Source organism: Cavia porcellus, unplaced genomic scaffold (assembly GCF_034190915.1).
Source record: "Cavia porcellus strain 051 isolate PalLab524CR breed Dunkin Hartley unplaced genomic scaffold, mCavPor4.1 scaffold_23, whole genome shotgun sequence".
NCBI lineage: Eukaryota > Metazoa > Chordata > Mammalia > Rodentia > Caviidae > Cavia > Cavia porcellus.
Genome location: NW_026947506.1, coordinates 38690633 through 38708155, shown reverse-complemented (window position 1 = coordinate 38708155; position 17523 = coordinate 38690633). Strand labels below are relative to the sequence as shown.

The 17523-nt window shown below is 38.2% G+C and overlaps 1 protein-coding gene across 1 annotated transcript in view; it reads left to right on the top strand.

Moving 5' to 3' along the window:
• Positions 1-11401, top strand: part of LOC134472500 (cytochrome P450 3A9-like) — a 42334-nt gene extending 30933 nt beyond the window's left edge. Inside the window, exons 11-13 of the mRNA XM_063234185.1 lie at positions 9220-9446; positions 9794-9956; positions 11201-11401. Coding sequence (XP_063090255.1) covers positions 9220-9446; positions 9794-9956; positions 11201-11290 — 480 coding nt within the window. The 3' untranslated portion in view covers positions 11291-11401. The remainder of the gene's footprint in view (positions 1-9219; positions 9447-9793; positions 9957-11200) is intronic.
• The last annotated feature ends 6122 nt before the right edge of the window (positions 11402-17523 follow it).

Below are 17523 nucleotides of genomic sequence, written 5' to 3'. Positions count from 1 at the left end.
TTAAGAGATGAAAGGTTTATTTCAGCTCACAGTTTGTAGAGATTCATTGCCTAGGCAGCTGGCTCCCAAACACAGTGGTCTGGCAGAGGAAACATTCCATGTCAGGGAAAGCAAGAGCAGTGAGCAGCAGTAAGCTTCCCTTTCTGTCTTATCCCATCCAGACCATGAGAATTTTGGTGATGTCACCTATATGAAGGGTGGACCTTGCCATTATTCACACCTACCACTACGCTAAATCACTCATCAAACTAATTTAATACCACATCATCTTAATCCAGGTGTCACAAACCCTAGAGTCAGCCAGCATCTAAAAGCTCCATCAATTCGTGAGGTTTTGACAAGGAAGCATCTAAATACAAGCCAGTGCAATCACTGTCCCCAAAATTCTAAACACAGATTGTCTTCACTCATTAATAAATGATATGCAGAGAAAAAATGCTAAATAAAATGTATGCGCTGGTACAGTTCCTTAAAATGCATCAATCTGTTGTATTGATTATGTTATGATAATACCTAGTAGGAAACGTCTACATCTCTACATTTATGAGCATTTTCAGGCAAGTATCTGATTAGTTGACTCATTGATATTGTTGAGCATACTTGTCCTGTCTATACACTGAGTGATACTGGTCTTTTTTTTTTTTTTTTTTTTTTTTTTAATTTAAGAGGAAAAAGAGAAAAACACAAAACAAACCAAAGCGGCGTAAGGGTACACGCAATACAGAACTACAAAACAAAACAAAACAAAACAAAACAAAAAACCATAACAGTAAGAAATTACCTGCTAGTAGATTACACACTATTTTCTTGAAAATAGTTCCTCAAATCACAGTATCAAAGAACACAAGGTGGACATTCAAACAGGGAGACTGCAAACAGCTGTGTTCAATGTTCCAAAAACATTGATAAAGTCAGCTATTTAACACCCCCAAACACACTTGCTGTTATATCCGTTAGAGCTCCTTTTCTTTTTTTTTTTTTTCCCTCTCTTTTTTACAACAAAGTTTACACATCTTGGATTTTATTACTCCTTAGTGCTTATTACTTTCTTTGGGGGGGGGGGAAGAATACAGTCAAATATGGCAAAACAAAGCTGTCAGTCAATACCAAGGATAGACGTAGCACATGGTGTAGAACAGAGTACAAGTTTATCAACAATGGTTATCAACGTTGTCCCTTGTTTCCTTAAAAAGAATTGTCTATCTTATTAGATATTATAAAGTTGGACAAAACAGTAGAGAACAAGACCAATAAAACTTAGGCGTTGTAAACATTACAGGACTTCCAAAGAAGACAATAGTCAAACCAGAATGGGTATCTTAGTGAATCTTATTGTCTTCAAAGTAGTTGCCTATGTCTTCAAACTTGATACTATCATATAGAATGGAACAGAGTCTAATCAGTCAAGACAACATCGTGGGAGTACTACAGGACTTCAAAACAAGTTAATAGGAAATCGAAAAGAGTTACTATTTATATATCTTAATTTTTTTGAATTTTTTCTTTAATTAAGACAAACATAAGAAATGACTAAATAATTTTTTTTGAAACAATAAGGGGGAGATTGAGATAAAACAGGACATAACAATATAACAATAGAGGTCACAGCATGACTGTTTCAATAACCTAGTACTTCACCACCTTATAACCTGACTTAATAGTAGTTACCATAGTGTCTTTTTCCTTGAAATATTTGGGTAAAACTTCATATACTCTAGCTTCAAATATTTTCATATCAAGAAGCCCAGAATAAAGCCTTTCTAATTAATGAGTGAAAACTTTATAAGGCTTCAAGGCCACCTAATGGGGAATCATGATTACCACATATTTTTATATATTTGAATCTTTACTTACATTAGGGAAACTATTCGGTATTCACACATGCGAGATTGATTTATTTCACTTATGAGTATGGTCTCAAGCTGTGCCCATTTATTGATAAATATCTCAATGTGATCCTTCTTTATAGCTGAATAATACTCCATTGTATAGAAATACCAAAACATTTTTATCCATTCCTCAGTTGATGGGCACTTGGGTTGTTTCCAAGATCTGGCGATTACAAATTGTGCTGCTATAAACATAGGTGCACATATATCACTGTGGTATGATGCTTTCAGTTCTTCTGGGAATATGCCTAGAAGTGGAATAGCTGGAATAAATGGGATTTCCAGTCCCAACTTTTTGAGAAATCTCCAGACAGATCTCCACAAAGGCTGTACCAGTCTACACTCCCACCAGCAGTGCAGGAGAGTTCCTTTTTCCCCACAGCCTCTCCAGCATTTGTTGTCGGTTTTCTTGATCCTGGCCATTCTTTCAGGAGTGAGATGGTATCTCAGTGTGGTTTTAATTTGCATTTCTCTAATGACCAATGATGATGAGCATTTTTTCATGTATTTATTTGCCATTTGCATTTCTTCATCTGAGAATTGCATATTCATCTCAGATGCCCATTTTTGGATTGGATCTTTGAATTTCGGAGGTCTGAGTTTCTTTAATTCTTTATATGTTTTAGACAAGAGGCCCTTGTCTGAGAGAGAGTTCACTAAAATCTTTTCCCAGTTTGTGGGTTTTCTTTTCACTATGCTGGAGATTTCTTTTGACATGCAGAAACTTTTTAATAAGAAGTGGTCCCAGTTATTGATTCTGGGAAGTATTTCCCGTGCGGTTTGAGTCCTGTTCATGAATTCTTTACCTACTCCTATGTCTCCAAGGTTTCTACCTATTTTGTCTTCCAATAGATTTAGTGTTTCTGTTTTAATATTCAGATCTTTGACCCATTTAGATTTTAATTTAGTACATGGTGATAGACATGGGTCTAGCTTTAGTTTTCGGCAAATGGAGAGCCAGTTTTTCCATCACCATTTATTAAAGAGACTGTCGTTCTTCCAGTGAACCTGCTTGGCTCCTTTATCAAAAATAAGGTGGTTGAGTGTGTTCGTAGTTGTGGTTGTATCTTCTAATCTATTCCACTGATCTTCAGCTCTGTTTTGATTCCAATACCATGTTGATTTTACTACTGTTGCTTTGTAGTATAACTTCAAGTCAGGGATTGTGATGCCTCCTGCTTTGTCTTTGCTGCTTAGAATTGCCTTTGCGATTCTAGGTCTCTTCTGGTTCCAGATGAAATTTAGGAGTGATTTCTCTAGATCTATAAGGTATGTTGATGGTATTTCTATTGGGATTGCATTGAATCTGTATAACAGTTTTGGGAGAATGGCCATTTTCACAATGTTTGTTCTTCCTATCCATGAGCAAGGGATGTCTTTCCATTTTCTGAGATCATCTTCAATTTCCTTTTTCAGTGTATTATAATTTTCACTGTATAAGTCTTTCACTTCTTTCGTAAGAGTAATTCCTAAATATTTCATTTTTTTGCTTGCTAATGTGAATAGTCCAGTTTCTCTTATTTCCCTCTCTGTAATTTTGTTGTTCGTGTATAGGAATGCTATTGATTTCTGAGTATTGATTTTGTATCCAGCCACATTACTGAATTTATTTATTGTATCTAAGAGTATTTCAATGGAGTTTAGGGGGTCTTCTATGTAGAGTATCATGTCATCTGCAAACAGTGATAATTTAACTTCTTCTTTTCCTATCTTTACCCCTTTTATTTCTCTTTCTTGCCTAATTGCTCTGGCTAGTACTTCCAGTAGTATATTAAATAGGAGTGGTGATAAAGGACATCCTTGTCTTGTACCCGATTTTAAAGTAAAGGCTTTCAATTTTTGGCCATTTAGTATGATGCTGGCTGTTGGTTTGTCATAAATGGCCTTTATTATATTGAGGTAAAGACCATTTATTCCAATTTTCTGTAAAGTTCTTATCATGAATAAGTGTTGGACCTTATCGAAGGCTTTTTCTGCATCTATAGAGATGATCATGTGATTCTTATTTTTGGCTTTATTGATATGGTGGATTACATTTATTGATTTGCATATGTTGAACCATCCTTGCATTCCTGGGATGAATCCCACCTGGTCATGGTGTATAATCTTCTTGATGATTTGCTGGGTCCTATTTGCCAATATTTTATTGAGGATTTTTGCATCTGTGTTCATTAGGGAGATCGGTCTATAGTTCTCTTTTATAGTTGGGTCTTTGTCAGGTTTTGGTACTAGAGTAATATTTGCTTCCAGGAATGACTTAGGAAGGATTGCTTCCCTTTCAATTTCATTGAATAGTTTGAGGAGTGTCGGCATTAGGTCTTCTTTATATTTCTTGTAGAATTCTGCAGTGAATCCATCTGGGCCTGGGCTCTTCTTGGTGGGCAAGGACCCAATTACATTCTCAATTTCATTAGCAGAGATTGGGTTATTCAACAGTTTTATATCCTCTTGATCTAGCTTTGGTACTTCATATGCTTCTAAGAATCTGCCTATTTCTTCTGTTATCAAACTTTTGAGAGTAGAGGTTTTCGAAATAGGTGTTGATGATCTTCTGTATTTCTATTGGGTCTGTAGTGATTTCTCCTTTTTCATTTCTTATTGCATGAATTTGAGCTTTTTCTTTCCTTTTTTTAATAAGGTTGGCTAGGGGCTTATCGATTTTATTTATTCTTTCAAAGAACCAACTCTTTGATTCGTTGATTCTTTGGATTGTTTTCTTAGTCTCTATTGCATTGATTTCTGCTCTGATTCTTATAATTTCCTCTCTTCTTTTGGCTTTGGGCTTGACTTGCTCTTCTTTTTCTAGCTGTTTGAGGTGTAGCATCAAGTTATTTACTTGTATTCGTTCTGTTTTCCTGATGTGGGAACTCAGTGCAATAAATTTTCCTCTCAGAACGGCTTTCATTGCATCCCACAGATTCCGGTAAGTTGTATCTGCATTTTCATTTTCTTTTAGGTATTGTTTAATTTCTTCTTTAATTTCTTCTGTGACCCACTGATTACTCAAGAGTGTGTTATTTAGTTTCCATGTGTTTGCAGAATTTTTGCAGTATCCTTTGTCATTAATTTCTAATTTCAGAGCGCTATGATCCGATAATATGCAAGGGATGATTTCAACTCTTTTGCATTTGCTTAAATATGTTCTGTGAGCTAATATATGGTCTATTTTAGAAAATGATCCATGTACTTCTGAGAAGAATGTGTATTCTGATGTTGTTGGGTGGAACATTCTGTATATGTCTATCAAACCCATTTGTTCACAGGTGTGATTCAGTTCTGTTATTTCTTTGCTCATTTTCTGTCTGGTTGATCTGTCCCTTGGTGTCAGTGGTGTATTAAGGTCTCCTGTTACAATTGTGTTACTGATAATTTGAGTTTTCATTTCTGTTAATAATTGTTTTATATAACTGGGTGCTCTGGAGTTTGGTGCGTATATATTTAAGATAGTTATCTCTTCCTCTTGGAGTTTTCCCCTTACGAGTATGTAGTGACCTTCTTTGTCCTTTATGGTCATTGTTGGTTTAAAGTTCACGTTGTCTGCAAACAGAATGGCTACTCCTGCCTTTTTTTGGATTCCTGCTGCATGAAGAATTGTTTTCCATCCTTTGACTTTCAGTCTGTGAGTATCTTTCTGGGTTAGATGGGTTTCCTGTAAACAGCATATGGTTGGATTTTGTTTCTTGATCCATTCTGCTAGTCTGTTTCTTTTGATTGGTGCATTGAGACCATTTACATTAATGGTTATTACTGTTAAATGCTGGTTAATTGTAGGAATGTTATCTCTGTGCTGTTGCATCTTTATCTTTCGGTTCTGTTTAATTATTTGCTTTGCTTAGTGGTTTTTTCCTTTGTGTATCTAAACTGTCTTTCAATATTTTTTGCAGGGTTGGTTTGGTGTTCATGAAGTTCTTCAGCTGTTCTTTGTCATGGAAGTATCGTATTGCACCATCTATTTTGAATGATAGTTTTGCAGGATATATCAGTCTTGGTTGGAAATCATTTTGCTTTAGGATCTGGAATACTTCACTCCATGCTCTTCTTGACTTTATCGTTTGTGCTGAGAAGTCTGCTGTGATTCTGATAGGTTTTCCTTTATAAGTGATTTGTCTTTTCTCTCTGACAGCTTTTAATAATCTATTCTTGTGTTGGATCTCTGGGATGGTGACTATTATATGTCTGGGTGTAGTTTTATTTTGGTTATGACTGTTTGGAGTTCTATATGCTTCACTGATCCTGATGTCAGTTTCTGATCTCATGCTTGGGAAATTTTCAGCTATTACTTCTCTAAATATCCTCCTGACATCCTTCATGTTGTCTCCCTCTCTTTCATTAATCCCTATCATTCTTATGTTATTCTTCTTTGCATCGTCTTGCAGTTGTTGAATTGTTGTTTCCTGGTTCCTTGTTATTTTCAAAAGATCTTTCCTTTCCTGTTCACTAGCTGCAATCCTGTCTTCAAGGTCTGAAATTCTATCTTCACTTTCATTAAGGCAGTTTTTACAACTTTCAGTGGAGTTTTTTATTTCCTGTATATCTCTGTGCATCTGTATTATGTATTCTGTTTGTTTCTTATATTGCTCGTCTAGGGATTCTATCTTTTTGTTTAGTTCCTCCAATTTTTTATCTGTGTTTTCTTTAGATATATTTAGAATCTCTTTCATTTCTTTTATCATTTCTTCTTTTATCTGGGAGATTATTTCGAGTTTGAATTTCTTTAAAGCTTCCTGGAGTTGCTTGTCAATTTCAGTGGCTATTGTGTCCGATATATGAGGTGGATGGGATATATTTTCTTCTATATACATCGCTCCTAGGGTTTCTTGAGATGGGCTGGAGGTTTGAGGTTGTAATTTGGTCTTTCGTTTTGTCATTTTCCTATATTTCTGTGTTTCAAGTGTTACTTGAAAGCTTCCTCAGGATCTGTTGAAAATCCCCTTCTATGTTTGGAGCTACTGGGACTCTGGCGCCGCGCTACTCCAAGCCATTAGGCCTACAGAACCAGTGGCCCTCCTCTGCCTGCTCAGAACTCCGCAGTTCCAGACAAGCTGGGCCTCAGGGACACTGTGCGCCCACCTGCCCCTTGGAAGCTCCACAGTTCTTCAATCGCAGCTGGGTTAGGGTACTCACCACAGGTCGCAGTGCTTCAGGAACCTGTGGACCCTCCCTGGTTGCAGAGATATCCAGAGTCCTCCAGACACACAGAGAGGCCAGTGAGGGCACCCCAGATCTGCCCCGCTCCTCCTCTGCAGACCTGTGGCCAGGCGCGGCAGCTAAACAGGCTGGGCTAGGCTGGTAGTGTGGGCCAGCCCACCTATTGGGAGCTCCGCAGGTCTCCAAATGAAGCCAGGAATGGGGAGGCTGATGTGGAAGCCTTAAACCCACCTCTCTCCTTCACTGCACCTGGAAGCCTGAGGGAACTCCAGCAGTCTGGGCGCAGAAATCCAGAGTCCTCCAGACATGCAGAGAGGCCAGTGAGGGTACCCCAGATCTGCCCAGCTCCTCCTCTGCAGACCTATGGCCAGGCGCGGCTGCTAAACAGGCTGGGCTAGGCTGGTTGTGTGGGCCAGCCCACCTATCAGGAGCTCAGCAGGTCTCCAAATGAAGCCTGGAATGGGGAGGCTAATGTGGAAGCCTCAAACCCACCTCTCGCCTTCACTGTACCTGGAAGCCTGAGGGAACTCCGGCAGTCTGGGCGCAGAAATCCAGAGTCCTCCAGACACACAGAGAGGCCAGTGAGGGCACCCCAGATCTGCCCCGCTCCTCCTCTGCAGACCTGTGGCCAGGCGCGGCAGCTAAACCGGCTGGGCTAGGCTGGTAATGTGGGCCAGCCCAACTATTGGGAGCTCAGCAGGTCTCCAAATGAAGCCGGGAATGGGGAGGCTGATTTGGAAGCCTTAAACCCACCTCTCTCCTTCACTGCACCTGGAAGCCTGAGGGAACTCCAGCAGTCTGGGCGCAGCAATCCAGAGTCCTCCAGACACGCAGAGAGGCCAGTGAGGGCACCCCAGATCTGCCCAGCTCCTCCTCTGCAGACCTGTGGCCAGGCGCGGCAGCTAAACAGGCTGGGCTAGGCTGGTAGTGTGGGCCAGCCCACCTATCGGGAGCTCAGCAGGTCTCCAAATGAAGCCGGGAATGGGGAGGCTGATGTGGAAGCCTTAAACCCACCTCTCTCCTTCACTGCACCTGGAAGCCTGAGGGAACTCCAGCAGTCTGGGCGCAGAAATCCAGAGTCCTCCAGACACGCAGAGAGGCCAGTGAGGGCACCCCAGATCTGCCCAGCTCCTCCTCTGCAGACCTGTGGCCAGGCGTGGCAGCTAAACAGGCTGGATGATACTGGTCTTGACTGAGATGGGCAGACTGGCTCAGTTCTGTACACAAATTCTCATGTAACATTTATAGAGCTAGAGGTGAAGAGTCTGAACTGCGAGCCATGCTGTCTGACTCCTGACCCAAGCACTTAACCTATAAAATAAATCCTCTCCATTGTCAAACAAATTGATAGCCACATCATTCTCATACTTTTTCAAATCTCTTCTTAAACTGACATTTTGTGGAGTAAAAAGACTTTGGGACGACATGGCTAGTTAGGCATTGAGGTGGGCACAAACCGTGTTCTTCCCAGGTCACAGTGAACTCTTGAAGCACCAAGCAGGAGACCGCTCTACCCATAGATATTGAGGTGAGTGTGGCTTCTATCCTCCTTAAGACATTAAAATAGAACTGAAATTGTGTGCTCTAGTAGCCTCAATTGTAACTTATGTCACATCGGGAAAGTAAGTAGTAGTTATGCCCCAAATTATCTATGGAGTTTATATTTGATATAGTACTATCTATTTTTACATGTGATAAAAAGTGTAGCTGTTATTCTTATATGATATAGAGTTATGCAATTTTTTCAATGCAATTAAAATCAGTCACACGGGAATTTTCAACTAGGAAGAAGGATTTTCTCTTTTGCAACTTCTATTCCCTTTGTATAGACATATAGCCTCTCTGTTACAGGATGACAGTGACTTCCGCAAATTTTCCTTGAAGATCTATTTGCCATGTATTTTCACATGAGAAGGAAAAGTAGTACATGTTAATGTTGAGGATTTCAGAGTCTGGGCTGCAGTATGTCCCAAGGACCACCTATATGCATAACTACTCTACACCTGTCAGTGGGCCATTAAGCAGGTCAATGAACCTGACAGTTATTCAAATGATTTACTAATGTTAAGGCCCTTTACCAACATGGTTATTCTTTGGATTTCCTGACTCTTTATTAGTACTGCACAATCTGAGATGAAATATAATACCAAAACATAATTCATGAAAATCTGTTTCTTCCTAGACACCTGCCACCTATGATGTCTTGATGGAGATGGAGTATCTGGATATGGTGGTGAATGAAATTCTCAGATTATATCCAATTGCTGGTAGACTTGAGAGAACTTGTAAGAAAGATGTTGAAATCAATGGAGTGGTGATTCCCAAAGGGTCATTAGTGTTGATACCAATCTATGCTCTTCATCGAGATCCCAAATACTGGAAAGAGCCTGAGAAGTTCTGCCCTGAAAGGTAAAAATACTTTGGGAAAATAAACCCACTCTGGTGTAGTGTCTTCCAAGTATGCTATAATGTCTACCCTTACTGGACAGGAATACCATTTTGAATTTGAAAGCTTATATTTTTTTCACAGATTTATCTTGTTTCAACCAGAATGAAACTCATGTAGGAGAAGGCCAATAGAAATGATCTTTAGCTTGCAACTCTCATAGCAATAACAAAGAGAATTTTCAATGTTTGGAAAACAAAATCATCTGTATACAACTCTTTGGGGGCAGAAGTCTCAGTGGCATTCTCAAACCAGTAAATATTATGGTATTCATGTTTCACTGACTTTTTATGTGCTATTATGAAACCAGATTCAGTAAGAAGAACAAGAACAATATTGATCCTTACATATACCTGCCTTTTGGGACTGGACCCAGAAACTGCATTGGCATGAGGTTTGCTCTCCTGAACATGAAACTTGCTATCATCAGAGTCTTACAAAACTTCTCCTTCCAAACATGTAAGGAAACACAGGTAAGACAAATCTTTCTATACAAATAATGATTTACCAAGAGGTTTTTTACTAAACCCAGGGTACTATTTAAATAAAAGTCCATGGTGGTTTGTTAATCATTCCTTTGTTCTATGGATCAGGCCATTTATACAACTTTAGGATCCTTTACAATTGGAGTTTTAAATTTATGAAGACAATGTGTAAAGTGTCTTCAAAACTCTTTGCAGGTTTGTAAGGCATTATTATATATGATCTCTGTGCAGTTGAGGAATGCTTAAATTGTTTTAAATCACCTGCAGTTGGGACAAGTTGTGAACAGTTATAAGGTGCAATCATCCCATTGGCATGATATGACAGTGATCTGTTTCCATGATTCATGCACTGAATATGCACTTCCTCTCTTTCAGTAGGGTTTCTGTATGGGAGATGAGAATAGAGTTGGCTTCCCTTTATTTGTGGCTTCAGGCCAGTTGTATAGATCCTCTGAAAGTATAGATAAAGGGCCATAACTCTGAGATACTGGATATTCTGGCATATCTGAAATGAGGCTGATACTTTCTGTAAGCCCCCAGCCTTCTCAGGTAATATTACTCACACTTCATGAGAATTTGCTTCCTCTCCATATCCTGAGGTCAGAAGGTTATTATGTTGGAGGTTCCCAAAAATTGAAGAATGTGACTAGTGAGAATTGTGTAATGTGTTACTTAAAAATTATAGGATTCAGAAGTTCCCGCTATGCTATAATGAAAGCCAAGAAGAGATGTCAGAAAAAGCAAAGCAGAGCATAATTATCCTGAAGGTCTCTTTCCATTATCAAACTGAATAGGTTTACATGGCAGGAGTAACTAGACTCTATAAGTGAAGCACCATCCGTATATTTGAAATGTGTAGTACCTGCACAGAGTTCTCTTGTAAGTTTCAACAAACACAAAATTAACTTTTTATGGTTTTCACAAAATAGACTTTAAAACTTATTATATTTACTTTAAGTTGTATACACAAAATAAAAATATCAATGAGGTTTTTTCTTAGACCTGGTACAGAACAGGTGTTCATGAATTATTGTTTTAACTGAGCAGATGGATTAATGTTTTCACTACCCAATTTTTACACACTTAAAAAGTAATTATAACCAATTTGAGGCATATTGCATTTAAGACAGTTTTCATATATTTGTAAATAATTACTGGCTTTGCTATACATTTTCATTGTGTTGTTGATTCCACATTGGTCATTTCTTCATGTGTTTGTTTCACTGTTACAGATCCCTTTAACATTCAAAAAACAAGGACTTCTTCAACCTGAAAAAGAGGTTCTTCTGAAAGTTGTGCCAAGAGAGCAAAGTGGAGTCTAATTTTTCCTAGTTTTCTGCTATGTTCTCTTTTTCATGAAAACTTTGTTATAGAACGTTAGTGACCAATTTGTGAAAAGTATTTAGAAATAAAAATGGTCTTAATCTTCTAAATTTGATTAGAGATTGTGGATTTTCAGTGTGCTTGCTCACTATGTGTAGTGTTTCATAAGATTAGTGGCAAATATATACACATTCTCCCTGGGTCATGTGATTCTCTCCTCCATTTAGCATATGATAACACTTTCAATCAAAGAATACACATTCTTCATTAATTTAATTGACAAGTTTTAGTGAAAATGAGAATTTTTGGATGACACTAAAAGTAGAATTTATATCAAATGTTTCCTTTGTAATATTCCATAATGAATACTGTATTAAGGTATTGAATTAATATCCATCTACAAAAGAATGACATTACTCAATAAGCATTAAGAGGATCATAGAACTGAATCATAGAAAGTAGTCTTTTGTTCATTAAAAATTAGTGGATGTATGAGGCCTGTTTTAGAATCCAACTGGATTATTTTTTATATTTATTTAGTTTATTGGTGCAATTTAAACATAATGATCACATTCACTATAGGAGATGTGTACCTGTATAGTATGTCATAGTCCCTCTTTTTATTTTCTCCCATTTCTACCCCTCCCTGCAACCCTTCTTCACTTTCTTATTTGTAAGTTTTGTTTCCATTTTATCTATTTTTCTCATTTACCATCTTGTCATTTCCTTCTCCATCCCACATCTCTTTTTGAACAATTTATTCCTACTTCAGAATACCTATTATATATTTTGGTTCGTATTTACACTTTCAGTTTCTCAAGACAGAAAAACAATGCAATATTTACACATATGTGCTTGATTTCATCTTACTTAAAAACTTTTGCATAGCAAAAGAAATCACCAACAAGTGTAAAAACAACCCACAGGTTGGGGAAAAGTTTACCTAGTTGTTCTTCAGACAGAGGACTACTATCGAGAACATACAAAATTAAGAAAAAAAATCCCAGACCTCCAGATTTAAAGAGTCAAACCATAGATGGGTCCCTGAAATGAATAGATATTTCTTAGAAGAACAAATGACAAACAAATATATGAAAAAGCATTCAACATCAGTGATCATTAGAGATGCATATTAAAACAAGGTTGCATTCCTTTTCACTTCAGAAAGAATGAATATCATCAAGAAACAGCCAATTTGCATATTAAAAAGCAGAGTTAATGCCATCTTGGTTGGAAAGCTATTGCTATTGAATACTGTACTATTGTTAGCAGAAGTAAAGGTGTTCCAGTTAGCAGATATTTATTGCATGTCAATTGAAGGAGCAAATGGAATCGAAAAACACTTGCCAAATATAACTAAAATACAAAGAAAGAAAGACCCAAAGCAATGCAATAAGAAATGAAAAAGGTTTTATATAAACCACAATGGAAACTGTCAAAAAATTATTAACAACTATGTGACAAACAAGTATGCCAAAATTAAGAGAAGTTAGAAGAAATTGATAGATTTCTGGAAAAATATGAATTTCTAAAACTGAACCAAAAAGATTTTAAAATCTTGAATAATTCAAACAGAGGCAATGAAATTAATGCAATAATAAAGTACCTACCAATCAAGAAAAGACCAAATTTGGATAGATTCACTGCTTATTTCTATAAAAATTCCAGGACTATTCTAACACCAGTACTTCTTGAACTTTTTGAAGATGTACTGCCAAGTCATTACTGGAAGCTACTACTACCCACATTCCCAATCAAGATAATGAGCCATTCAAAAAAAGAAAAAATTAAAAATATGGACCAATTTCCTCAATGAATATAGAAACAAAAGCCTTCAACCAGATACTGAAAAACAAAATAAAATAATTAAGTAGATCATACATTATCACCAAGTAGGATTCAATAAATGTAATATATCACATAAACACAAGCAAGTAAGAAAATCATAGGATCATTTAAATAGATGCAGTAAAAGCTTTTGAGAAAATCCAACATCCTTCTATGATAAAAACAATTGAATAAAATCAGTATAGAAGGTTCAAGAGATGGATGGGAAGAGGAGGGACAGAAGAGAAGGTGGACAAAAAGGTGCTAGTATGTATTATGTGTATGTAACAGTTCCTACAAGAAATATGAAAATTATGTATTATAAACACATGCTAATAAAAAAGATAGAAAAATTATCTAATGCCAGTGTTTTCTAAAATTTTCCGTGAAATTAAAAGGGAATGAATATTTCTAAACTAATTCCTTAAAACAGCAGTACTTTGATATAAAAACCAGGCACTAACTTAACAATAAAAGAAAACTACAGGCCCATTTCCCTAAGGAACACAGACGCAAAAACTCTCAACAAGATACTGACAAACAATATTTAGTTTGTACTTCTGACTGATTTATTTCCACAGCTTGCACTTGACTATGTATAAAGACATCATGTATTCTTAAAGAGATATTTATTTATATATTTAACATAAATCTTAATATAGAATGTTATGAAAACCACTTGATATATATGAGTTATTTTAAATATATCATATATATGCACATATTGTACTGTAAGCAAAGTAAGCAGCATTTAAAAAGCCCCAAAATAAATGTGATACTACTCAAGTTACTAAAAAAATAGGTATATCCAGTGAGACTCGGCATGGTTGAATAAAGGAGGATTCACATTGGAGTTACTCAGAGAAAATAAATGTAAAATTACAAGTAATTGGAAAAAATGGAGGGCCAAAATCAATCTAAAATAAGAGACTTGCAGATCAAACAAAGCATAAGAATAGGACTTTATAAAATGACAGAACAGCTTACAGCATTGCCTGTGAAAATTCTGCCTACACGTGGAAGGGAATGCATTCTAGGAAGTTCTCAAAAACTGATGGACTGCAAATCTGAGGCAAATTCAAGACATACAGGATAAATTTGGGGTATAAGGCCCCTTGCCTCTTTGCCTTCCTCCAAACAGAGAAAGCTACAGCCTGGCAATAGATTTTGCTGGGACACAGAGGAACAAGTGACCAGGGAGGTGCTTCTATCCTGATGGGTCAACAGAATTGTTTTTTTGTTGTTGATTTGTTTTTGTTTTTGTCATAGGTCATACTAACAAACTGGAACCTCTAGTGACAACAATGTTATGTACCACAGTGCTGAAGGTAGTGAATGGAACAGCACCATCCTTCTTGTCTTGATCCTGAGAGAGGAGAGAGAAAGGGGAGAAAGCAGAGAGAGAGAGAGAGAGAGAGAGAGAGAGAGAGAGAGAGAGAGAGAGAGCTTAAAAAGCCTTAAACTTTTGGTGGGGCAATGATTGAAAATTCAGCACCCCACCCACGCCTGGCTCCCAGCAACAAGAGAAGAGAGAGATGTAATGGAGCGTGAACAGAGGAGGCTCTACAAGGCCCAGAAGGGCCCAACTGTACAGTGGATGAGAGCAGCCTTACACTGTCTTGTCTGAGGGTGCTGAAGAAACCTAGAGAACAATAAAGAGGCACATATGTTTAGGAGATATGGGTGGGTGAACAGAGATTACAGAAAGTTGATGGCTGCAGCCTGGCTCCAGGGCCCACACCAGAGGCCAAGATCAGCCCGGAACCCAGCACTACTCCTACTTCAGTCTTGACACTTTTATATAGCACAGATTTGAGTGCTGACTTGAATAATACCACAGAATTGAGGACACCAGAATTATTTTATTTATTGTTTCTTTTGTTTTCCTTTTTCTCTCTTTTCATGGCTACTTAGGCTTTACTTTTTTAAATTAAATTTGGTAAATTATAGTTATACATACACAATATATTCATTATAGGAAATCTGTACCCAAATGTGATATATTTTGATTCCTCTTTTCCCCCAACCTTCCCCTTCCTCCCTTCAACCCATCTTCCATTCTCCCTATTTATGAAGATTTGTTTGCATTTTTTTGCCTCCTTGCTTTTTCATTCCCTCATCCTTTCCCTTCCCTTTCAAACAATTTCTTCCCCTTTCACAACATCTATTGTAGGTTTTGTTCTTATTTACTCTTTCACCAGGAAGATGTTGCAAAGTTTACACACGTGAGTCCAATTTATTTCACTTAAGAATATGGTCACAAGTTGCATACATTTACATAGAAATGCCTCAAATTTATTCTTCTTTTAACAGAGTAGTAGTATTTTAAAAACCTCTTTATCCATTCACAGATAATCTCCAGAACTGATCTAAGGGCCTATGATAGAAGTTGTGTTAGGATTCTGAGGGTATAGGAAGTTAACAGTTATGGGCTCTCTCCACAAGGTCAGTCTATTTAGGCCCTGATAAAAGGAGGAAGGCATATACATTGTAGGCTTTATTCACCTTAACATTTGGAGCTTGGTATCATCTAGGTGAGAAGAAATAAATCTTACCAACAGACTGAATAAGTGTTGTCCAAACATAAGAATCATAATGAAAAGATTCATAGGGACAGTCAAAGGAGGAGCCAAGTCAAAAAGCTGCTCTTAAGGGATTGGAATAGAGTTTGTAACTACTTAAGTCTTGCTTAATATCTGCTCTTGGGTGTTTATACAGTCTAACATTTTCTTCTATGATCTTTAGGTTATCTTCCATCTAATGTGAATTATTTATTCAAAGGGAGTGATTTTGCTTGGAAGTGAGCCAGCTCCCCTGATTTTGGACATAAGAAAATTGGGGGTTTTGTGTTTCTGAAAGACTATTTCACTTAATAAATTTAAAGATTCTTTTTCTGTCTCTATAGGTGCTGTCATGTCCTTCCAGTCTTGTTGAACTATAATAGTGATGTTACAGGTTAACTGGAGACTCCCAGCAGGAGTTAGTGCTAATAGGGATTAGTGCAGTGTATGGAGCCTGCTTTTTACATCTAGCCTAGCTTTGTATTTAATGTCATTCTTACACACTCTCTATATATTTTTTACACTTTTCTGCTGGGGGTTTAAGGCCCAAGTCAAGGAAGGCTTGTGTGGTTCAAAAATTATTCTCTTCTCTTCTCTTCTCCTCTCCTCTCCTCTCCTCTCCTCTCCTCTCCTCTCCTCTCCTCTTCTCTTCTCTTCTCCTCTCCTCTTCTCTCTCTCTCTCTCTCTCTCTCTCTCTCTCTCTCTCTCTTTCTGTCAAGGTCAGTTAAGACTCATGAGGTGTTACTTTTGGGGCCAGGAGGAGAGCTTCTGGATTTTTTGGTTTTGTTTTGTTCTATCATTTATGCCATCAGCCAGGATGGGTAATGATCTTTCTTGATCTCATTCCTTCCCTCTGAAGCATGAATTTTCTTCTTTAGTAACCTTTCTTTGAGAACAATGCATATTTATTGAGCCATGTCTTCTAGGATTCAACAATTTCCCTGCATGGGGGGGTTGGGTGACTCACCAGACTTGTAGGAATTTCTTTAGTGTGGCCCTATCATGCACTAGTCCTGACTGACTTTGGAAGCAAAGACCAAAATATTATTGGCTATTTTCTTAGTCCACTTACAAGTCTTAGCTATGGTCACCAAGCCTCAGTTACTGAATATGGAGAAGATCAGTTTCCCCAGTATTCCCAGTGGCAACAGTAGGTTTGATTATCATAATCTTCTCTGGATGCTGAGCACTTTGAGAGATAAAATATGGTCAAAAGACTACTATGTCTTTTATCAATCACGATTGTCTTTTACAAATCACATTCCCAAACTTTTGATCAGCCATGCTCAGCCAGGTCTGAGGATTTGGGCCTGCCTGCCTGCACACTCAACTCTGGAGATTGGTAGCCTGGGGTGAGTGTCCCTGCATCATCCCAAGCCCTGGAAGGGAGTTGAGATTGTTGCTCCTGCTGGCCAGGGAACTTTTTGGCTTCCTGCCACAGTGGACTGGCTCAGCAGGGCTTGAGCCTACCTGTACCAACTTTCTGGCATCTGTGCTTGGCCAGCACCTGTGATATGGGCCTGCCTGGCTGTGCCCTCAACTCTGGAGATGGTGGCCTGGAGTGAGTGTCCCCGCACCATCCTGAGTCCCTGGAGGGAGTTTAAAATCTTAGCTCCCACCAGCAAGGGAACTTTGAGGCTCCCTGCTACACTGAACCAGTTCAGCAGGACCTGGGCCTGCCTGCACCAACTTTTGGGCAGCCATGCTCAGCCAGCTCCAGGGATTTGGGCCTGCCTGCCTGTGTCCTAAACTGTGGAGAATGGGCAGCCTGGGGTGAATGTTGCCACACCATTCCAAGCCCCAGAAGGGAGTTAAGATCGTTGCACTGGTCAGGAAACTTTGTG